Source organism: Pygocentrus nattereri, chromosome 12 (assembly GCF_015220715.1).
Source record: "Pygocentrus nattereri isolate fPygNat1 chromosome 12, fPygNat1.pri, whole genome shotgun sequence".
Classification (NCBI taxonomy): Eukaryota; Metazoa; Chordata; class Actinopteri; order Characiformes; family Serrasalmidae; genus Pygocentrus; species Pygocentrus nattereri.
In genome coordinates this window covers 36,514,688-36,538,626 of record NC_051222.1, presented here as the reverse complement: position 1 = coordinate 36,538,626, position 23,939 = coordinate 36,514,688, and the positions used below count along the sequence as shown (strand labels likewise).

Here is a 23,939-nt window from a genome sequence, read left to right as displayed (position 1 = left end):
CTAACTTCTTTATAGGAATGTGGTGAAGTCCATCCTCTTTTACTCAGGCCAGTAAATCATTTAAGTGCCTCCTTTTACTGAATGAGATGTAGAACTTCGCATTAAGGTTTTTCTAGTTACTTTATGACACTGTACATTTGCCCAAAATAACACTCTGCGCCATTTAGACGTAGATATTTGAAAGTTTTTATTTCAGTTTTCAGTTTTTATTTTACAAGGTGAAGCAACATCAGGTAAACTAAAAGTGAAGCAAGTGCAGATGTGTTGGTTTATAGTGAACAAGTCCTGCAGTACAAGCAAATGTAAACTCCTAATTTAATCAGAAGACGTGCTGAGAGAATTAAAAATACTGCTTATTGAAGATGTTGAGGGAACAAGGACAGTAAGATGGAAAAGTTGATGGAAAGAAATAAATACATTTTACCATGAGAGAGAGAGAGAGAGAGAGAGAGAGAGAGAGAGAGAGAGAGCAGGCGGGGGGCGCATTGTTTTATAGTGGGCAGAGTTAATTTAGCTGTCCGCACGAATGAGAGGAAACAAAAAAAAACCACCTCTTTTGGCACTTTTGATGCTTTTAGGTGAACTCCGGTTATGGGAAAAGTTCAGCAGTGAATCTTGCAGGGGAGGAACACATTCTCATTGGGGTTCAGGTCAGACTTGGCCACAGGGCTTATGCTGTAGGTAATATAAAATGTGACAATAAGGGGAAGAAGAAAACAAAACAAACAAACATTTTTTTTAAAGATATTCAAACCTTTTATTGTGAAAAACGTGTTTTTTTCCCCCTTTTTCCCTGGTTTTAGTCTTAAAATAGAAAAGAAGTTTGACATAAATAGTTCATTTAAAAATTTTTGATTTTTTTTGTTTGTGGCTTTCAAATTTTTTCCATGCCCTAGACGTATAGACTGTAAAAGTGTATGGAGACTTTAAAATCTGGAACTCACTGCAGTATTCTCGTAGTCATGATCACTGGATGCATCGTCATCGGGGGGATGGGAACGAGGGTCCAGATTCTGCAGAATAAAAAGTAGAATGAATGAATAATAAACATGAAATAGCTTTGTGTCCTTTCATCAAAACATTTGGAGTGGTCATAAATGCTTACTGCCGTCAAGCCTTTTTCAGACCTGGCTGAGCCTACGTTTCCCAGAACCTCAAAATGGTCACACCTGCTCCTGCTTCTTCTCTGGTTTCTCATAACAGTCCAGTTACTGTGAGCCAGACATCAGCCTTTCCCGTGAGTACACCAGATCAATTTGACGGTCTCCTAATAAGTGTAGGGGTTTATTGGTACAATGCTCATTATATTTTAATAATTTGCATACTACCACTGATCAGGCCAACATCACCATTATTGAATTAAGCTTTTCAGATAAAGTGTTGGAGTGAAGCTCATGCAGTGTGACGCCTCCAGATTGTCCAGAAAGGAGAGGCTTCATCGGCTTTATGGAGGTCTGTGAATGTATTGTGGTACAGCCGGTCACAATTTATGTGACTGTCAGGCTCATCCTCACAGACCTCAGTGCATTTTAATCCACCCGCTAATGCAGTGAGTATTACCTGGGGGTTGGTTTTAAGTATTATTCTTCCATCCACTTCCCCAGCCGCATCCAAACTCTTCTTTAAGATACCTGTTGCATTAGAACAGCTTTGAGGTGCCCTGTTTTTCACCAAATGTGACCTCCTTAGTGCATATAACCAAGTACACATTGAAGAAGGGGATGAATGGAAGACGGTGTACATCACCATTAGAGAGCAGTATGAGCTTTCTGTAAGGCCTTTCTGTTTAGCTAATGTCCCATCCATCTTTCAATTCTTCATGAACGACGTCCTCTGTGTCATGATATATTAACGTGAGCAACAATGAATCTGTCTATTAACCTACTCTCCTGACTGTGAGACACAGCTGCAACATAGTAACATGGGAAGGAAACACGAGTTTCATCTCCAAAGAGTGTACCTTTCTTGAATGTTATTAGTTCTCAGGGTTTTCTGACAGATGATCAGAAAGTAGAAGCTGTTGTCAATTGGTCTTCCCCCACATGCATGAAAGTGCTTCAAAGATTCTTAGAGCTGAAATTATGAATAAACCATCTATGAAAATTGGCAGATCCTATCACTGCTCTTTTTATAGCCCTGCATGTGGTGGGGTCCTGCAGAAGAAACCACGTTCCAAAAACTCAAAACAGATTTCACATTTGCACCCATTCTGAAACATCCAGATCCATCTAAGCCTTTTGGGATGGAGGTGTATGCTTTGGAGACTGGATTTGTCACGGTCTTATCACAGCGCAGTAGAGAACCCGAGAAATTATGCCATTGTGTTTTTCACATAAACTAAGCCCTGCTGAGCAAAAGTATGTATAGGAGTCTGAGAACTTCTTGCAGTCAAACTTGCACCAGAGGAATGGGGTCACTGGCTAGAGGGAGCTGTTCACACTTTTTTGGTCCTCACCGAAAGTAAAAATCTAGAAAATCTACGTTCTGCTAACCCTAGACAGGCCAGATGGTCCCCATTTTTCTGTTTTTTCCAGTTTAGTATTTCTTGTAGCTCAAAAGCTGATGGCCCATCCTGTATTGATCAAAATGACCAAGAAAGAGAGATCCAGTCTGAACCCAAGCCCATTCTCTCTACCTCTATACAAATCTCATCAGTACTTTGGGAGGCTGATGAAGAGATGGCCAAAGTTTGAGAAAGTGTTGAAGTCCCTAATTACTGCCCACCCAACAAGCTCCATTTGCCTGATCAATTTCAGGATCATTTGATAACATGGGCTCACTCCTCTCTCAGCTCCAGTCAAACTGGTGAGTTTCACACTCAACAACTTGCTCTTAATCGCTATTGGTGGGAGACTCATGCAAGGTGAACAGACATGTAGCCTCCTGTTCCGTTTGCCCACAAAGTAAAACTGCTAAAACATTTCCAGCTGGTAAACACATGCCTTTACTTGTTACACCCCTTCTGGAGGCTTTACCATTGTTCTCACTGTAGTTGATTGCTTCTCCAGAAGAGTAAGATTCATTCTTTACCACTGCATCAGACGTGACTGGCAGTTCGCATCAAGTTTGATCAGTCTTCTGTGAAGACTTGGGCATCAACATCAGTCTTACTTCAGGTTACCATCCTCAATCCAGCAGACAGACAATGTAAGACTTAATCGCCCAGAAATTGTTTGTTCAGCCACTCAGATGACACCCTTCCCTTGCAAGCCACTGTTACAACTGCTCTCACTCTACAACTATGTACCACTACACCCATCACACTTTCATATTAAAGTAGGATTTAATGACTCTGATATTTAGAATTTTATAAGAGCTCACCACATAGAGATCTTCGTCTGTGTTTCCATCCTGCCTCTTTTTTCTGCTTTCAGAAAAAAGTCAGCATTAATACGAAGAATTAACATATTTTTTTCTTTATTAATGAAAGTGATATTTAAAGACAAAAAAATGTTTTCATGTGCATACAACTGCAATGAAATGAAACATTGAATGTTGTTACATAAAATTTTAAATATAAGCATGTGAAACACAAAGTGATTCTCACCTTCTCCAGGAAACAACAGCAAGAAAAGCTGTAATCCCACAAAGTCCGACTCCAACAGCTACATACAGGATTGTGGAGTAGCCTGATACACATACCAATATACAAAAACGTACAAAAAAATGAAGCCTAAAGAATGAATGAGGAAATCATGAAAGTCAAGCAAAAAAAAAACCCTATGAATGAAAGTAGTTAAAATGTGTCTCACCGCTTAAAACAACTGGCACTGGAGCTGATCTCAGAGATCCATGTTCATTCTGAGCCTCGCAGTAGTAAGATCCACTCTGTAGAGGACTGTGACTGTGTCCAGATCCTACAGGTGAGGTTTCACCTTCTTTAAACCAGGTGTAGTTCTTCACAGGTGGGTTTCCATCACTGCTGCAGGTCAGAGTCACTGAACTGCCCTCCACTATTTCACCAGAGGGACTGATGGACACTGAGACGCTCTTTGGAGGATCTAGAGAGATTGAAGACTGATTTGGAAAACTTTTTTTTTATCAATTTTCACATTATGGCATCTCAGCTTTTTGGGAAGGCAAGAATAAAAGCAAACTCACATCTGACTCTGAGGCTGTGAGCAGTAGAGTGGAGGTGTTGAGATCCTCCTACAGCACAGCTATAACTGCCTGCATCCTCACTACTGACCGTCTGCAGGTGGAGCTGGTTGTTCTTGATGGTCTTTGTGGTTAAAGGATGTCCATTTTTGTACCAGATGAATTTTGGGTCAGTCAGACTGCAGGTGGTCTTACATGTCAGATCTGCTGTTTGTCCCTCGGTCACTTCTTCAGGAGCTTCTACATAGAGCTCTAAGACAATAAGAGGATCATAAAATCAAAAAGATCAACTGCAGCTGACCAGGCACATCGGAAATGTATGGAAATGTATTAATCTTCAATTGTCAGGGTTCAGAAGGCAGCACATCAAATATATAAGAGCCTAACTAAATATCATTCATGATACTAAGACACTACTTTTTGACACTAAGTAGAATGAATATAATCCAGTACTCATTAATATCATGCATGTCCATCTGAATCAATTTGGGTTGAAATGATTTTAAGCTCTTTCACAGAAGAAAAACCATGAACTTACCTGTGACTCCCAGCTCAATTCCAGGTTTACCCAACCACTTTTGTTCTTCTACACTTGATCTGATTCTGAAGCAGAACTGATGTTCATCCTTCTTCATCACATCACTCAGTTTGAGGGAGAAGTGTTTCTGCTCATCAGTGAAAAACTCGACTCTGCCTGAGAAGTCTGGATCTTCAGACATATCGGTTGGCTCCACTTCGTGGGCTGGATTTATCATCCAAAATGTAGTAATCCCTGTGAGATTTTCTGGGTGAGTAAAAGTTCCGTTCATAAACACTGTGGATCCTTTTAAAGCACAGATTTCCTGTTGGTTGTACTTCACACTCCACTCTGTTCCAAAAGCTCCTGAAACATAAAACAAATAAAAATCATGCCCCTGACATGATTTCTTCTATTTTTGCTAATTCATCACCTTTAAATATTTCAGATCATCCATCTAAGGTTGATATAAGATGAAGACATCAATTACCACAATTAAAATTTAAAGGATAATTTATTTTATTGAAGATAAAGATTTATTCAAGACCTTCACTGTCCATGTAAAAAAGTAATTGCACCCTAAACCTAATAACTGGTTGTCCCACCACTGGCATTAACTATAATCAAATGTTTGATCACCACAAGTCCACTTTTCTATTGCAAAATTGTTTTCAGTCAGCTATATTGGAATGCTTTCATGTTATGGGACAGCAGGGAGGCAGACTGAAGTGCAGAAGGAAAATCCCATGAGAAATGGTGGTTGATTTGATGGAGTGTGAATTGAATGATTGTGCACTTTGGGCTTGAGTTGGCTCAGAGGCAGGCTCGAACCACTGATGTACTGACTGATGGTCCAAGCAGCTACTGCTGCATCACAGCAGAAACACAGGTGAAAATGGGCAAAACATTTCAATGAATGGGAACTACAAAATGGCAGGAAAACGGCAATCAAAGGGGACACTGAAAGCAGCATGGCCATACAAAGGCTGAAATAGAAAACAGCAATAAAAGATAATCAGGAAACAAAAGACACTTCCAATGTGATTAGAAGAGAAAGATGTTCTTTGTGGAACCAACTATTTTTTGTATGGCTTGGAGCCATTTCTTATTTATGCCTTCATTTTGTCCTTTAGATAGTTTTTGGGCAATTTCTTGTTTGTTTCTTTTGCCCTTTTTGTCTTCTTTCTGTTGTTTTGGGGCAATTTCTCCTTTATTACAACCCTCTTTTCTTTTCATCTAAATTCCCACCTGGGCTAAGTACTATACCAGTCACCCCTCTACAAGAGCTTCTGGGAATTGGAGTTCCCTGAACTTTTGGCACCTTGCCCTCTGCTAGTGGCCATCAGCACAGACTGGATCCTTACATATCAAGCATGAACTGTCCATTAAGATCTTTATGGGTTTGACATCTTAAAGGGATTCATTTCAGGACTTTCACTTGCCCCCTCCAAAACCTTAATTTATATTATATATGTATAGTAATAACAACAACAAAAAGTTAAAGCCATACAAAGATTTATAAAACCAGCACAAGCAATTTGTATTAGTGGGAGCCAATGAAGATGCTTCAAAGTTTGACTTGGACTGCTCCCAGGATGCTGTGTGGGTTAAAACCTTAGCAACTGAATTTTGCACATACTGCAGCCTATTCAGAACCCAAGCAGGGAATCCGTGAAGCACAGCATTGCAGTAGTCAATTTTAGATGTTGTAGAAGCATAGAAAAAGAGAGTAAATGGTGGATCCTAACAATGCTCTTTAGTTGGAAAAAATTGTTCTTGATATGGGGTTCAAAAAGAGAGGAGTCAAAAATAACGCAAACATTTCCAATCTAGGTCAAAGAAGAGACAACCTAGCCTGGAACAGAAATATCAATGTTGCTTATCTTTTTAATTGTAGCCAGAAGGGCAATTAGTATAGCCTCAAGCATGTAGCTATTTAGATTTAGGATGTTTTCAATCATTCATGTTTAATGTGTGTATATATATATATATATATATATATATATATATATATATATATACATACAGGGTGAGTCAAAAGTCACAGGACACCTTTTATCTTATTTTATTTTTTATGCTGTCATAAGCCTCCATGATGCGATGCTGAAGGTGGTGTTTGTTGCAGATTTTCTAAGCATACACCATTTGTTTGAGATGACCCCAGAGATAAAAGTAGATAATAAAATTAAAAAAAAAAAAAATATATATATATATATATATATATATATATATATATATATATATATATATATGAGTATATGAGTATATATATATATATATATATATATATATATATATATATATATATCTGCACATTGTCCATAAAACTTTGACCTGCAACCCATGTGGCCTGATGATGTCACAAAGGGGGAGCATGTACAGTATGAAGAGCAAAAGGATAAGAACTGAGCCCTGAGGGACACCACATGGGGCAGGGAAGATGAGGCAGATCTTTAACCTCCAATAGCTGCCTGTCTGACAGTCAAGTGAAGTGCTGGATATGCCAATCAAATAACAAAGAAAGGTCCAATAAAACAAGTAAATTCGACAAGCCCTAATCAGCCATTCACTGGATTCAATATGGTCTGTTAGCTGGACTGCTACATTCTGTTATTTTTGTGAGAAATGGGATATTTGAGACTGGCCTGTAATTTGCTAAGTTCTCAGAGTCTAAACCAGTCTTCTTGAGAATTGGCATAATGGCAGCCAATTTCAATGAGCTGGGACCAAACCTAAACTGTGTAATCCGTGGATAACCTGAGTAATAAGACGGCAAACTGAAGCATGACAAGCTTTCACCCAGTGTGTTGGCATGGGGTCCAGTTGGCAAGTGGTGGCTGTAGAGCTGTAGTTGTGAGACAAAACTTTCATGCACATTACTAAAAGTGGAAAAACAACTGCGATTGAATTGGCAAGATGGAGATGGAATTGACAGAATTGAGAATAAACTGAATTCATATTTTTGGTTAAAAAGCAAAGTTCTGGTAATGGGGCCAGAAGAAAACATTTCAAAGGACACAGTAAGTTATTAACAGTAGAAAAAAGAGCTCTAAAATTACCATGGACAATGGTGAAGGAGTTTATTGTTTTGCATTGTGCTATATCTGTGTTACATATTCTGTATTGTGTGTGCCGGTACTGTGACTGTATTTAGACCATTCTTCTGTCTATTCTTGTTTATCCCTATATGGTCATGTTTGTCACACCTGTTAGTTGTTCTGTATGTGCTGGGCCTATTCTTGGCATCAGTCCAGCTCTATAACTGTGTTGGCCCTATGTCTTACAACAATAAAAATCACTGTACAGAACAACAGGCTGGTCCCCTGGATTTCTGAAGGGTTTGAAAATCTACAGTGGTGACGTGACCCGCATTGGCCTCTGTCTCTCATCTCTATGCTGTAGAGTTGTGCAATTACTGACAACCTTAAATTAAGGCTTATGTGAAAATCTGCTTATCCACTATGTGATCTAACTAACATCAGAAAAGCAGGGAGAATCAGCTAACTGATGATCAGTTAAGACCTTTCATTCTCTACATCTCACCTCTCTTAAAACCTGTGTTATGCAGTGCCCTAAGTTTGGCTGTTGCAACACAGTATGAAGAAATAAGCTTCTGGCAGATTGCCGGATCATTATTTCCGCAAAACTGGTAGCACTAACTCATTAAAATTAAAGCCCATTTTTCTGCTACATCTTTTGAACACCAAGGCAACTGTTTGGATGATAATGTGGCTAAAAGGGCCTGTCTTTTATTTATCAAATATGTCCTGTCACCCTGTGAACATGTTGTGAAAAATTTAGCTGGGTTAAGGGGGGGGGCCTGCTTCCCCATTTGGTGGCTACCATATATAGCTTAGGTCACCCTGGCTAAACCAGATGGTCCATCGCTTCAACCAAGTATGGTGTAATCCTAAAATCCACAAGTGTGCAGAGAGCCCGTTCCAAGAATTGGTAGATTACATCATGTTGCCAAGACGCCAGGATAAACAGGACTGTTTGATAATAAGAGGATGTTTGTGACCACAACATGGTTTGTGCACAAGCCATCTTGTGGGCACAAAATCATACCATAGGAGGTGATGGTTGCTTTGTTTGTCATGCCTTACAGCACCACTATTATGTGATCCCAATGTCTAATGTTTCTGCACAAGCTTTATTTACAGACCTTTTAGCATCTGAAACCATGAGAATAATAGTGCAAATGATGATAGATGGTATAAGTGAAGATAACTGGCCATTGACTATTAAATGACTTGGGTCAAATAGAGCTGCCTGTTACAATCCAAATGCTGTTAGCTCCCAGATTGTTGGCTGGCAGTATACTATTACAGTTGACAGTACCGATTACAACTATATGGTTTATCCAAATTTAACGATAGCGAATAGGAATAACTATTATTCCACAGAGCAACTAGCTGATGAGACAAGTAAACTCTCCGCCTAGTAAATGATGAACTCCGTGCTTTGCGGGAAGTAGTGCTGGCAAATAAGAAGGTATTAGACCTGTTGACTTTAGAAAAAGGAGGGGTATGTTACATTCTCAACACCTGCTGTATCTACGTCCCGCATAACTATGAAAATGTTGATAAATTCGTAGCAGATCTATATAAACTCATTCCTAATCCTCCTCCTGAAGGAAGTCTTGACAAGGCCTTTGACTGGGTTGGCAACATTTTTGGAGGAGTGTTATCTAGGATCTTACAAATACAGCTTCATTTTATACTACCCTTTGTAGCACCAGTAATAGTTCCTATTGTGTACTTTGGTGCTTAATGATGAAACTTCATCAGCATAAGCGTTCCTTATAAACATGTAACCACTGCATTTCCCCAGTTTGCCTGTATACGGACTGAAGGGAAGAGACCCATCTTTAGGACGTGAAGAAAGATGGAGATACTGGCCATATTTCTCTGGAAGATGAAAAGAATGGATGGTTTAAACTTGCGAGACTTACCCTTTTTAGTATGTTCTAAGGGGGTGAATGAAGGAGTTTATTGTTTTGCATTGTGCTATATCTGTGTTACATATTCTGTATTGTGTGTGCCTGTGCTGTGACTGTATTTAGAAGATTCTTCTGTTTATTCTTGTTTATTCCTATAAGGTTGTGTTTGTCACACCTGTTACTTGTTCTGTATGTGCTGGGCCTATTCATGGCATCAGTCCAGCTATATAACTGTGTTAGCCCTATGTCTTATGGGCTGGCTATGTGTCTGGTAGAGCTTTCTGTAATTTTTCCTAGTAGCACAAAACATGTTCAATGTAAGCAAAGGCATGGACTGTAAAGTCAGTTCTCTTCCAACAGTGCTCAAGTTGACGTCCAGCAGCTTTCAGTTTGTGCCATTCTGGTGTGTACCAAGGAGTAGGATGCAAGAAAGTTACAGTGCATGTTCTAAAAGCAGCCAAATCTTACCGTGGAACTATGTACATTGACCTTAATGGAGGCAAATGAAGCCTGTGGTTCTTTAGATGTCTGTCTGGGTTCTTTTGTGTGGATTAGTTTTTGGTGACATTTTGGTAGGCCAAGCACTCCTGAGAAGGTTCATCACTCTTCCAAATTTTCTCCTTTTGTGGATAATGGCTCTTTCTGTGGTTCACTGGAGTCCCAGAGCCTTAGTAGTGGCTTTGTAACTCTTTCTAGACTGTTAGATTTCAATAAATGAACTTTTTTTGTTTCATCTGTTTTTTTATCTCTTTAGAACACACTGCTCTTTAGACCTTCTAGCAGCCTCACATTGCCAGAGAGGTTCTACTTAAGTGATGTTTATATTGAACAGGTAAGACAGTAATCATGCCTGGATGTGGATAGTGAATTTGAACCCAACAGTCTGTCGAATTTGGTGAAATAATTTTTGTCTGATATTAAAAGGGATCTGATGATCTAAAACATCCATGTGTGACATGGTTATGCTCAGCTTTTACATAAAACTGTATGGTACATACACATCAGAGAAAATAATGCTATAGCAGGAACTTACTCACCCACAATCATGAGCTGAAAGATCACAGGAAGAGGAGGAGCCATTCTGTAAATGATGATCTCAGCCTACAGTAAAAATATATATTCACATATTTTCAGTCTGCCACCAAAAAAAATCAACCATACATTTTGACCTATGAACAGTCGTCATCACTCAGTACACATTTGTCAAAAACCTGTAGAGCCACACAAACAAAAACAGTTAATGAAAAGGTGAAGAGGAAGGTGCTAGTATTTCTGTCAACTACACAGTGTCTGGGACAGCATTATTATAACAATTATTGTGCTGTGTAAATCAGCCTTGCCTAAACTACAGAGCTTAAGACATGCTTTTATTGTCCCAGTGATGTGTGGTGAGAACAGAGGCAGCACTGACATATTTAACTGCATGTGGTTAACACGTTTAACTCTAAGCTGCTCTGGCCACCATCAATAAAATGCTTTTTTTCTTTTACAGGATGCATGTGACCTTCTTAACTGTCAGTCACAATATACAACAAAAGGCCTCACAGTGGCTAATGTTAATGTTCCTGAGCCATCACAAGAGCACTGAACAGCAATAATATGCATAGCAGGGTTGCAAGGAGAAAGCTCCTGCTCTCCATAAAGAACAGTGCTGCCTGTTAGCAGCTTTCTAAAGATCACATTGACAAGCCAGACTGCTATTGGAGTAATATTTTGTAGATGAGACCAAAATAGATCTTTTTGGTTTAAATGTGAAGTGTTATATTTGAAATAAAAGAAAACACCACATGTCAGCATAAAAACCTTATCCTATCTGTGAAACATGGTGGTGGCAGCATGGTTTGGGCCTGTTTTTCTGCATCTGTGCCATACCAATAATACCAGCAAATTCTGAAGGAAAATGCCAGAGTCATGAAACACAACAACAAAGAATAGATAAAAAAGAATAAGTTAATGTAATCCCAAACTTAATCCTACAGAAATGTTGTGGAAGGACCTAACCCAAACAACTGAAAGGAGGGAACCCACCAGCTTAAGAGTTGAAGCTATTTTGTGTGGAGGAATAGGCTAAAATTCCACCAAACTAATGTGCAAGACTAATTAACAGTTACAGGAAATGCTTAGTTGCAGTTATTGTAGATACTGAAAGCAAAGGTTCACATTTTTAAAATTAATTAATTATTTTATTTTATCTCATTTGTTTACTTTTTTTAGTATATACTGTTAGGACGTCTAGGAAAGTCTGATGAAGTTTTAGGTTAAATTTTATGGATACATTTTCACAAACTTTCAAGCACCACCACTTTATGTGCTACATCATGAAGTTTTCTGAATTCATGTAGTAGCTCTGAGCTCTGCTCAGCGTAGAGATTACTTTGGAGCTTAAAACTCTTTAAACTGACAGCCCCAGGCACATCAGTGAAAAAAGATACTTTTAATGCTTACAGCCTGTATTTAAGCTTTTTTAATAAAATAGAATTGATCTTACCGTTCTCTATTGAAGCTCATCACCAACGTCCAAATGACTAACTTCTGCACTTAACAACAACGCTCTGTTTATTAAAATACCTTTTCCTCTTACAGGATGCATGTGACCCATCTTGATGTCAGCAAGGGTTGACCTTCTTTTTTGAGACTGTCATATCGCTGGGGATTTTATTAGCGCTGATCACAGCGTATCTGGCTGACATAGTGCAGCAGAAAATAAATGTGGTCAGACCATATGGCGAAAAGAGTTATCTGGACCTGCCTTCTGAAAGTTTCTCAGCAACAGATGTTGTGTGATGTCCCCACTCTTCCTCTGTCTTTCACAGAATGGGTACTGCATTGCTCAGTTCAAAGGGCCTCTTTTAAGGAATACACAGAATTTCTGATTTTTACGTTAATTAAATATTTTTTTCAGCTTTTATGGTCTTATTTTTTCCCCTAGTTTCTCAAAAATGAGTCTTCATTCTAGTTCATCCCAACAGTGTTTGATGGGGTTGAGGTCAGAGCACTGTGAGGGCCAGTCAAGTTCTAAAACATGTTTATGTTTATGGCATTTAGTAGATGCTCTCATCCAGAGCGACTAACAATTTTTGATCATTTTACACAGGTGTACTTTTTTCATCCTTGTGCATTTGTTTTGGTTCAGTCGAGCCCCCTTGTTGTCTGACTCCACCCCTTATTGTTACCACCTGTTTCCCACCTGATCATCATTAGCCCTCTTGTATTTAAGCCCTATGCTTTCCTTAATCTAGTGCTGGTCTTTATTTGATGTTTGCTTGATGTTTGCATTGTTTGTAAGCCTGTTCTGACATGCTGTTTGTATAGTTTGGATTTCTGTGTCCTTTATGTCTATCCCTCCTGCTCTTCGTATTGGCTACCTGAACCTGGACTGTCATGACCACGACCCTGGATTTGCCTTCAATAAAAGTTGCTTATCTCAGCGTATGCGTCTGCCTCATCGCTCCCCATGGTTACAGAAAGACCAGCCTACCGAGGACACAGCGGGTAAGCGACATACTGGTCTGTGGCTGTTTCCACGCAGCCCGAGTTACCCGTGTACCAATGCCACCAAGCCAGTGAGAGCAAATCCCCTGGCGCTGAGGGAACACGAGCGTCTTGTCGCAAGTCTTGCAGCGCAAGACATGGTCAGACGGAAGGAACCTGCAGAAAACCCTTACTATGGTACTTGGCTCATTCACAAGTGCCACTGCAAGCTGCCTATAGTTCGAGAGAGCCTTGGGAACGGCCGAGAGCGTCCCGTTTCTGTTTATTCCTCCTTCTCAAAAAGAACAGGAAAAATAAGGCCACAGCAGACCCCACTGGACAGATGGTGAGTTCATCTCTAACATAAAAACAATAAACAACAATAATAAACCTGTAGTGGTACCATTTAAAAGTTATGTGAAATGTACTTTATTTCATTAAAAGAATTTAAAATAGCTTAAGCAATAATGTTATGCCAGGCCACTGAAACTTAAGCAGAGCTATTTTTACATTTTAAATTCACAAGCTGTTCATTATATATCATTAGTTATGAAGTCAAATACTGACATCAGATAACAAAAGACTTGCTATACAGGATGCTTCTTACCAACCCAAGTAGACATACAAAGCACATCAGCATGTGTTCTCAAATTTTTATTGTTATACTCTGTTAGAAATGAAGGTACCATGCAGGTACATGATTCATTCATCAAGGTACAAACAATGTAAGTTTACCCTCAAAGGTACAACAGTGGTTTTAAGGTCCAATCGTGTACCTAACATCAGTTTTTCTTGTGGAAAACTAGATATTCCTACCTTTTCATAACCGAATGTTCTAAATCAGAACAATGAGATAAAAAGCCTGGAGGCGAGACGGGGTGTGTAGAGTCAGTACAGCTTAGAAAACATAATTTTATTCCATTATGCTTCAGTTATGTTCCCTGACTAAAGTTACTGGGATGTACCTCTGAGGTTACCACCACATTGACAAGAGGGGAACTGCCCCAGTGACAGTGTTGTACCTTTTTTCTGAGAGCATATTGGAAAATTGTCAGTAATTTTAATGTTGACTGTCTGTGAATGTAAATGGCTGTTACTTTATTTTTTAAGTATTTATAAAATGAACCCTGGCAATCCTGAAAATAAGGCAGTGCAAGATATAAATTCAAGGTTATTAAATGTGATGCAGTTAAAAGTACACATCTGTTGATTAATAATTTCTCCCAAAATTGAAAGGCATTTATCTGGCATTTCTTGGAGTACTGGATACAGTTTGATGGCATTTACTGAGTTATAATGTTGAGCAATCAAAGATGTTAAAGATGTTGAGACAAGAAAGTGGTATTAACAAGTATTGATGTGTATCCATTAGTTCACAGAACATGCAATGGTTCGCCATTCTGGGGAATTCAAGGGGAAAAAAAGATGAACCACATACTTCTTGAAAGATTTCCATTTGCAAACCTCGTATTTGTGTTTTGCTTCTGTTTTTTATTTTTAAATAGTTTCTAATCCCCATTTATTGAAGTGGCAGGGATGTAAAAGTGTAGTATGTTTCACATGAAAACTGAGTAATGTTTTATTTTTTAACTGAGGAGCACATAAACAAGAGTATATAACTTTATAATGTCTCAGTTTTTCATAATGCATTACATTACCTGTTCATAAGATCAGTAACATTTTACACTAGGTCAAGTAAATATGGCTACATCATGAGCTAAAGCTGCATAAGCATTTATCAAAGCTCATTTCAATCCCATAAAGACTGCATTTGTTGACTCTAATGTCAAATTGACATGACAACTATGTCAAGTGACGTAGGCTTTTCCTGATATGTATATATTATATATATAATTTCTGCCACTTAAGTCCGTCTTTATAGGATCTTTATGAAGGACTACAACAAATTCATGACCTGTACTGACAAAGTTACATAAATTGTATCTGCCTAAATTTTATCTTTTATCTGCGTAAATTTTACCTGCCTATTTATCTGTTTCATTTAGATGTACCTAAGATGCTATGAATCCTAACAATAATACCAACACACTGAAATAAGTATATTTTATCATTTTAATGAGCATGTTCTCATTCTTATTTTTTTATTGCATTTGTTTAATAAAAAATGCTCACTTTTTTTTAACTGAATGTTCTAGCACTCAAAATTCTGCTTCATGGACACACCAGTTGGCACACAATGCCACTAAAGTCAGATGTTAATAGTGTGCAGTCATTTCATCCAATAAGGTGTTATGACCTAATGTCTCCTGTGTGACGTATATATAGGTGGCGGATCAACATTGACAAAATTGACATTCGACTGTGTTCCCTGGGGTATTCTGTGGGAGGTGCTTCTGGAGTATGGGGTACATGGCTCTTTGCTACATGAGAGTATCTAATTACTGTTTACATCTCTTCTGCATTTATTGTACTGTACTATAATTCACCAGCACATTTCTGTCTATATACCTGATACACCTGTACCTACTGACTCTGCAGATTTTGTCTTTTACTGTCTATGTCTTTGCACTGTTTACTATGCATCTTTTATTACTGCACTGGAAAAGCAGCCCCATAGTGTTTTGTTATACTGTAGAATGTAGACTAGATGAGCGTAGGCAAGAGTTATAGGTGAATTGGATGTATAGACAGTTAGTACATAGTCAGATATTCAAGTGTATCAGGTATATAGACAGAAATGTGCTAGTACAGTACAGTAAATGCAGAAGTACTATTTATAAAGAGATGTAAACAGTGATCTGTTTATAAAGTGTACAGTGCAGGTACAGAGTAGCATTTGTGTTTATACTTCAAACATGCAGTTGCATTGTAGTGTAATAACAGTGTAATAAGTCTTTAATATTTGTAACTCACTGGTAGATTCTCACACTCGGGGACACTGGATCAGTCGTCACCAGGAGACTTGGCACCAAAGCCCATGGTCTGCAAAACAGGAGTTAGAGGACAGGTCAGAATTTGTGCCATTCATCCACAGGCTTAGCCTCATTCCAGTGTGTGGAGAGAAACTACTGCTTTATCCTTGAAATGCCAGCCCAAACAAAGACCTCAACATGGCTCTGAGCAGAGAATGCACTGGAGATCACCCATGTTTGAATAAAGGAACCTGTCCAGCATCAGCAGGGCCAGGCAGATCATCACTGTATTAAGCAGCCCATGTACCAGCTGTGAATAAGGCATGGTTGTCCACAAGTGATCTCAAGACATCTCCACCTTGGACTACCTAGTTGGAAGTCAGGAATCAAAGCCTTGTTTTGTGGGATCCCTAAGAGTACTTTAAGGTGACATTAGTTACTACGCCCTCAATCTTACTGTATTTCACCAACCTTCCTGCTTTACTTATCAAGTCGATGACCCCTGGTCCTCTGTCTAATGCAGTGCCCCTCGAGTCTCCTCCTTCAGCTGTGAAAGTTGATGGGTCCCCTGTCTCTCAACACTATGGGGGCTGCATGCATCTGATAGTTTATTTATATATATATATATATATATATATATATATATATGTGTGTGTGTAATTTTTTGGTATCAAATTAACATAGAACATAACATTATTATCTGTAACATTAACAAACTCACACTGGGAATTTAATGATGAACAGAGAACAAAAAAAACTGAAAAAAATTATTTTGTTCCTGCAAGTTTCATAAGCACAAATAATCATTCACAATGAATCTGTCAATGACACAAACTCTATGCACTGGAGATGCAGTGTAATCATCAGCCCAAAGAAAGGCAGAGTCAAGACATCCCACACCATGGCTACTTCTGAGAAACATTCAAGAAGCAGGTGATCTTAAGATGATCTGCTCCTGTTTTTGTTGTTGTTGTTGTTGTTGAATTGTCTAGACAAAATAAATGAAGACATTGTGACCATTGTTTAATGCTTAGTACATTTCACAGCACATAAGAGGAGCTTCATCAGTTATAATCAGTGAGGAGAACATGCCTTGGCATTTTTCTGGTGTAGATAAAGTACATTAACAGCACTTTCAGGGGAAAGAGGATTTGATGGAACTATAATTACATGCTGTAGTTTCACATCCTTGCAAGTCCCACGACTGGGGATTTGAAACTCTCGAAAAAATAAAGGGTAAGAAAACATATACCAAACCCAGTGTTACACATACATGTCTTCCATGTAGCTTGAGGGATGATGGGTCAAGCTGAGCTATAATTGAAGGTTAAAGGCTTTGAGATTTTAACCATTGCCATCAGACAGGTAAGGGCTAGTCCACTTTTGGCTTTGTAGGCATGTGTAGGGGTTTTAAATCTGATGCAGGAAGCTACAGGAAGCCAATGACAGGAACGCAGCAGTGCAGTAATGAGCTGCTAGTCCAGCTGTGTACGTGTCATCAGGAGAACTGCACTGAGGGGCCAGAGCTGTGTACGGGTCATCAGGAGAACTGCACTGAGGGTCCAGAGCTGTGTACGTGTCATCAGGAGAACTGCACTGAGGGTCCAGAGCTGTGTACGGGTCATCAGGAGAACTGGACTGAGGGTCCAGAGCTGTGTACGGGTCATCAGGAGAGCTGGACTGAGGCTCCACAGCTGTGTACCTGTCATCAGGAGAGCTGGACTGAGGCTCCAGAGCTATGTACGTGTCATCAGGAGAGCTGGACTGAGGCTCCAGAGCTGTGTACGTGTCAGGAGAACTGGACTGAGGGTCCAGAGCTGTGTACGGGTCATCAGGAGAACTGGACTGAGGGCCCAGAGCTGTGTACGTGTCAGGAGAACTGGACTGAGGGTCCAGAGCTGTGTACGGGTCATCAGGAGAGCTGGACTGAGGCTCCAGAGCTGTGTACGTGTCATCAGGAGAGCTGGACTGAGGCTCCAGAGCTGTGTACGTGTCATCAGGAGAGCTGGACTGAGGCTCCAGAGCTGTGTACGTGTCAGGAGAACTGGACTGAGGGTCCAGAGCTGTGTACGTGTCATCAGGAGAACTGGACTGAGGGTCCAGAGCTGTGTACGTGTCATCAGGAGAACTGGACTGAGGGCCCAGAGCTGTGTACGTGTCAGGAGAACTGGACTGAGGGTCCAGAGCTGTGTACGGGTCATCAGGAGAACTGGACTGAGGGCCCAGAGCTGTGTACGTGTCAGGAGAACTGGACTGAGGCTCCAGAGCTGTGTACGTGTCATTAGGAGAGCTGGACTGAGGCTCCAGAGCTATGTACGTGTCATCAGGAGAGCTGGACTGAGGCTCCAGAGCTGTGTACGTGTCATCAGGAGAACTGGACTGAGGCTCCAGAGCTGTGTACGTGTCAGGAGAACTGGACTGAGGGTCCAGAGCTGTGTACGTGTCATCAGGAGAGCTGGACTGAGGATCCAGAGCTATGTACGTGTCATCAGGAGAGCTGGACTGAGGCTCCAGAGCTGTGTACGTGTCATCAGGAGAGCTGGACTGAGGCTCCAGAGCTGTGTACGTGTCATCAGGAGAGCTGGACTGAGGCTCCAGAGCTGTGTACGTGTCAGGAGAACTGGACTGAGGGTCCAGAGCTGTGTACGGGTCATCAGGAGAACTGGACTGAGGGCCCAGAGCTGTGTACGTGTCAGGAGAACTGGACTGAGGGTCCAGAGCTGTGTACGGGTCATCAGAAGAACAGGACTGAGGGTCCAGAGCTGTGTCCTTGTCAGGAGAACTGGACTGAGGGTCCAGAGCTGTGTATGGGTCATCAGGAGAACTGGACTGAGGGCCCAGAGCTGTGTACGTGTCATCAGGAGAGCTGGACTGAGGGTCCAGAGCTGTGTACGTGTCATCAGGAGAGCTGGACTGAGGCTCCAGAGCTATGTACGTGTCATCAGGAGAGCTGGACTGAGGCTCCAGAGCTGTGTACGTGTCAGGAGAACTGGACTGAGGGTCCAGAGCTGTGTACGGGTCATCAGGAGAACTGGACTGAGGGCCCAGAGCTGTGTACGTGTCAGGAGAACTGGACTGAGGGTCCAGAGCTGTGTACGGGTCATCAGGAGAGCTGGACTGAGGCTCCAGAGCTGTGTACGTGTCATCAGGAGAGCTGGACTGAGGCTCCAGAGCTGTGTACGTGTCATCAGGAGAGCTGGACTGAGGCTCCAGAGCTGTGTACGTGTCAGGAGAACTGGACTGAGGGTCCAGAGCTGTGTACGTGTCATCAGGAGAACTGGACTGAGGGTCCAGAGCTGTGTACGTGTCATCAGGAGAACTGGACTGAGGGCCCAGAGCTGTGTACGTGTCAGGAGAACTGGACTGAGGGTCCAGAGCTGTGTACGGGTCATCAGGAGAACTGGACTGAGGGCCCAGAGCTGTGTACGTGTCAGGAGAACTGGACTGAGGCTCCAGAGCTGTGTACGTGTCATTAGGAGAGCTGGACTGAGGCTCCAGAGCTATGTACGTGTCATCAGGAGAGCTGGACTGAGGCTCCAGAGCTGTGTACGTGTCATCAGGAGAACTGGACTGAGGCTCCAGAGCTGTGTACGTGTCAGGAGAACTGGACTGAGGGTCCAGAGCTGTGTACGTGTCATCAGGAGAGCTGGACTGAGGATCCAGAGCTATGTACGTGTCATCAGGAGAGCTGGACTGAGGCTCCAGAGCTGTGTACGTGTCATCAGGAGAGCTGGACTGAGGCTCCAGAGCTGTGTACGTGTCATCAGGAGAGCTGGACTGAGGCTCCAGAGCTGTGTACGTGTCAGGAGAACTGGACTGAGGGTCCAGAGCTGTGTACGGGTCATCAGGAGAACTGGACTGAGGGCCCAGAGCTGTGTACGTGTCAGGAGAACTGGACTGAGGGTCCAGAGCTGTGTACGGGTCATCAGAAGAACAGGACTGAGGGTCCAGAGCTGTGTCCTTGTCAGGAGAACTGGACTGAGGGTCCAGAGCTGTGTATGGGTCATCAGGAGAACTGGACTGAGGGCCCAGAGCTGTGTACGTGTCATCAGGAGAGCTGGACTGAGGGTCCAGAGCTGTGTACGTGTCATCAGGAGAGCTGGACTGAGGCTCCAGAGCTATGTACGTGTCATCAGGAGAGCTGGACTGAGGGTCCAGAGCTGTGTCCTTGTCAGGAGAACTGGACTGAGGGTCCAGAGCTGTGTACAGGTCATCAGGAGAACTGGACTGAGGGTCCAGAGCTGTGTCCTTGTCAGGAGAACTGGACTGAGGGTTCAGAGCTGTGTACGGGTCATCAGGAGAATTGGACTGAGGGCCCAGAGCTGTGTACGTGTCAGGAGAACTGGACTGAGGGTCCAGAGCTGTGTACGGGTCATCAGGAGAATTGGACTGATGGTCCAGAGCTGTGTACGGGTCTTCAGAAGAACAGGACTGAGGGTCCAGAGCTGTGTCCTTGTCAGGAGAACTGGACTGAGGGTTCAGAGCTGTGTACGGGTCATCAGGAGAATTGGACTGAGGACCCAGAGCTGTGTACGTGTCAGGAGAACTGGACTGAGGGTCCAGAGCTGTGTACGGGTCATCAGGAGAACTGGACTGAGGGTCCAGAGCTGTGTCCTTGTCAGGAGAACTGGACTGAGGGTCCAGAGCTGTGTACGGGTCATCAGGAGAACTGGACTGAGGGTCCAGAGCTGTGTCCTTGTCAGGAGAACTGGACTGAGGGTCCAGAGCTGTGTACGTGTCAGGAGAACTGGACTGAGGGTCCAGAGCTGTGTATGTGTCAGGAGAATTGGACTGAGGGTCCAGAGCTGTGTACGGGTCATCAGGAGAACTGGACTGAGGGCCCAGAGCTGTGTACGTGTCAGGAGAACTGGACTGAGGGTCCAGAGCTGTGTACGTGTCATCAGGAGAACTGGACTGAGGGCCCAGAGCTGTGTACGTGTCAGGAGAACTGGACTGAGGTTCCAGAGCTGTGTACGGGTCATGAGGAGAACTGGACTGAGGGTCCAGAGCTGTGTACAGTATGGGTCATCAGGAGAACTGGACTGAGGGTCCCGAGCTGTGTACGGGTCATCAGGAGAGCTGGACTCAACAGCCTGTGTGAGGGAAAGAGAGAATGAAGCAGAGGAGGAGAAATGAAGAAGGTAGGAGTTCTTCACAGATCTAGAGGGAGGATTTGTGAAGAGACACTTACTGCGAGTGTGTGGTACACATCATCAGAGGACCTGGCTGAGGGCTGAAGAGCTGTGTACGTGTCGTCCTGAGCTTTAGGGTCAGCGTTCTGGACAAGGGTGAGCAGACATTGCAGTTAGTCATTAATTAAATTGGTTTACTCTGAAAACTTTTACTGAAAGATGAAGATTGCACAGACCCTGATTTACTGACTGAAAACAGGAGCTCTACAGGCCAACGCTTAGAGCAGTGACCTGTACTGCACCCTTACATTTTCACAGATACAGCCACAAACCTACGACCTATTCTGCCATCTAGAGGGATAAAAGTGCAGTCACACATACTGTCATGTTTAATGGCAGCCGTCCATCTCCAGGGACACTCTGCCACTATTCTGTGATTACTGCTTTTGACCGTTTAGTGGTTTGGACCATTGATAAGTCCACCCATATGTTCCAACTTGGCACACATTGTCCCAGAAAGAAGGTTGACTAAATTCAGCAAGAGTACTCTTGTAAAGTATGGTTCCCTTGGCAGCTACTGCATGATCTCCTAGGTGTTTATCCCTTCCCCTCACTAATGCAGCTGTGCAGTGTTTCTATTACTGAGAATTTGGATGATTACTAACTGTATGACTTTTGACTGTTGTTCATAAAAGTTTTGTGAGAAAGTGAACATACACATTTAAAAATCACATCTCAGATCAGGGTGTGAACTCTGACAGAGACTCTTGTGAAATATGACTAGCTGTAAATGATGCAATTTCCTGCGTTGCTATGAAACCAACTTCAGGAACAAAAGTAAACAGAGCACTGAAAGATGAAGTTATACATTCAGCTAATTAAAAGTTATACATTTATTCTTTTTGGGAAAAAAAATAAGTTTTACACAAGTCTGGTTTGAGACTGCGCTGCTGCTTTAAGTCAATGACGTGACTATTTCTGTTTAGATGTGTTAAACTGTTTTAAATTAATTTATTATTATTTTTAGGTCTTAGCATAGAATTGGCATTGGTGACCCCTAGGGCAGCACACTCTTTTACTCTTGAGTTACTGTGGAGAATGGAGGCATCACTTTTCATCCACCTTCTCTTTCCCTTGATGAGACATTATATGAGCATATATATATATATATATATATATACTCAGTAAAAACACAGAAATATAGCCCTGGACTTCCAATACATAAATAACAGTACATTTAAAGAGATTTATCCAAATGCTGCTGACTCTGCTTTCTCTGCTGGTCTTCAGGTGGGTTTGCTTACATTGTATCTTATATAAAGTTGGCGTACTGCATACAAAACATGGTTTTACAGTACCTTACTAGCTAAAATTGGTCTTTGTTTTCTTTTCTTTAGTCAAACTAGTTCATATTACCAACTACAAGTGTAGTGAAACTGAAATGGAGGAAAAGAGGTGTTTTTGGAAACCACATGTTTGCCACACAAAGCCAATTTTTAAAGTTTGCTTTTGGAGATGAGTAAAAACAGCACTTTATCATGGTATGGGTCATATTTTAAAAGTCATACAGACCAAAATGCAAATGCACATGCTGTAAAACAGCTAACAGGGACTGGAGGCCTCAGGAAAGTGGTGTGGGTTCCGATGATTGTAATATTGTAATATTGCTGGTCTCCGGCCATCCCTCGTCCTAGCAGATGTAGAAACACTTGTGCATGCTTTTCTAACATCACAGTTGGACTACTGTAATGTTCTTCTATCTGGTTCCTATCAGATTACAGTATATACAAAATGCAGCTGCTGGCTTCCTCAGCAACTCTAAGAAAACTGACCATATCACTCCTGTCCTTCAGAATCTTCACTGGTTACATGTTATACTGCATGTTCAATACAAGGTTCTTCTTACTACATATAAAGCTCTGGATAGCCTGGCTCCTCATTACCTTGTTGACCTTTTTATCAGTATGTCCCATCCTGTACCTTAAGATTGCAAAATGTAGGCCTCCTTCATGTTCCAAGGTTTCAGTTTACTTCTATGGGTGGTTGATGATTTAGGGCATTAGCTCCCAAATTATGGAATGAACTCCCCACAACGTAAGCCTTGGTACTAATAGCATAGCATCATTTTTACTCCTGGCAGTTTCATAGCGTAACAGATTTAATTTAGTTTTTTTTTTTTCACACAAAATCTTCATATTTTATGTGTTGGAAATGATCCTGAGTTGTGTTGGGCAGAAAATGTGTTTAAAATTTATATATTTTTGAATTTTTATAATGATTATTTCATTTTATTTTTCTCCGTTTTCCCCTTGTGGGCGGAGCTACTGCTGTATCGGTTGCATCTGCCACCCTCTCCTCAGTTGGCTGAGAGCACTGCAGGAGAGAGGTCGGTGAAACTGTGGTTTCCAGTAAAATACTTAAAATAATGTTCGACACAGTGTTAAAAATGTTAAAAAACAGTACAATATGAAGCGAAATGCCTTTGTTTTATGAGATGGGTGTATTAGAGGTGTATTTAGGCGGAATTCTCCACAGCTGCTGGTGCCATGTGTAATGCTACCCCCCCCCCCCCCCCCTCCCCCACCTGTCTGTGATTTTGGGGTCACGCAGAGGTTTGGGCAGGCAGACACGAGGCTGGAGGCTATTTCTCCATGACTTTTGTCTTTTACATCCAGGTATGGTTTTAAACTCGCTTCATTAGCTCAGAGGTTTTATTCTTTTTGGTTGTTCCCATGTTTTTAAAAAGGGTTTCATATAAAATACTATAAAAAGCAGGTATTAAAAAGGGTATACATTAAAAACATTAAAAATGAGGTAAAGTTCATGTGTTAAATAAGTAATATTGCACATATCCCAGGGGGTTTTGTCGTTTCTTTGAAGTCAGTCTTATAAAAGATGTATTATAT

At 41.4% G+C, this 23,939-nt stretch overlaps 1 protein-coding gene across 1 annotated transcript; it reads right to left on the bottom strand.

The window, feature by feature from the left end:
• Positions 1–465: 465 nt before the first annotated feature.
• On the bottom strand, positions 466–12,107 carry LOC119264736 (B-cell receptor CD22-like). The gene is made up of 9 exons (XM_037543495.1): positions 12,046–12,107; positions 10,595–10,658; positions 4,637–4,981; positions 4,102–4,350; positions 3,753–4,001; positions 3,548–3,629; positions 3,322–3,367; positions 945–1,013; positions 466–675 (listed from the first exon to the last, which is right to left on the bottom strand). The coding sequence occupies exons 2-9, from the start codon at positions 10,635–10,637 to the stop codon at positions 652–654; spliced, it is 1,107 nt and encodes a 368-aa protein (XP_037399392.1). The 5' UTR covers positions 10,638–10,658; positions 12,046–12,107; the 3' UTR covers positions 466–651.
• Between the last annotated feature and the right edge of the window lie 11,832 nt (positions 12,108–23,939).

Bases quoted from the DNA above. Each gene is read 5' to 3' on its own strand.
- LOC119264736 (XM_037543495.1), bottom strand. From the start codon at position 10,637: ATGGCTCCTCCTCTTCCTGTGATCTTTCAGCTCATGATTGTGG. The intron at 4,002-4,101 runs GTGAGTTTGCTT...CAATCTCTCTAG, and splicing joins TCACAGCCTCAGAGTCAGAT to ATCCTCCAAAGAGCGTCTCA. The intron at 3,630-3,752 runs GTGAGACACATT...TATGTGTATCAG, and splicing joins AGTGCCAGTTGTTTTAAGCG to GCTACTCCACAATCCTGTAT.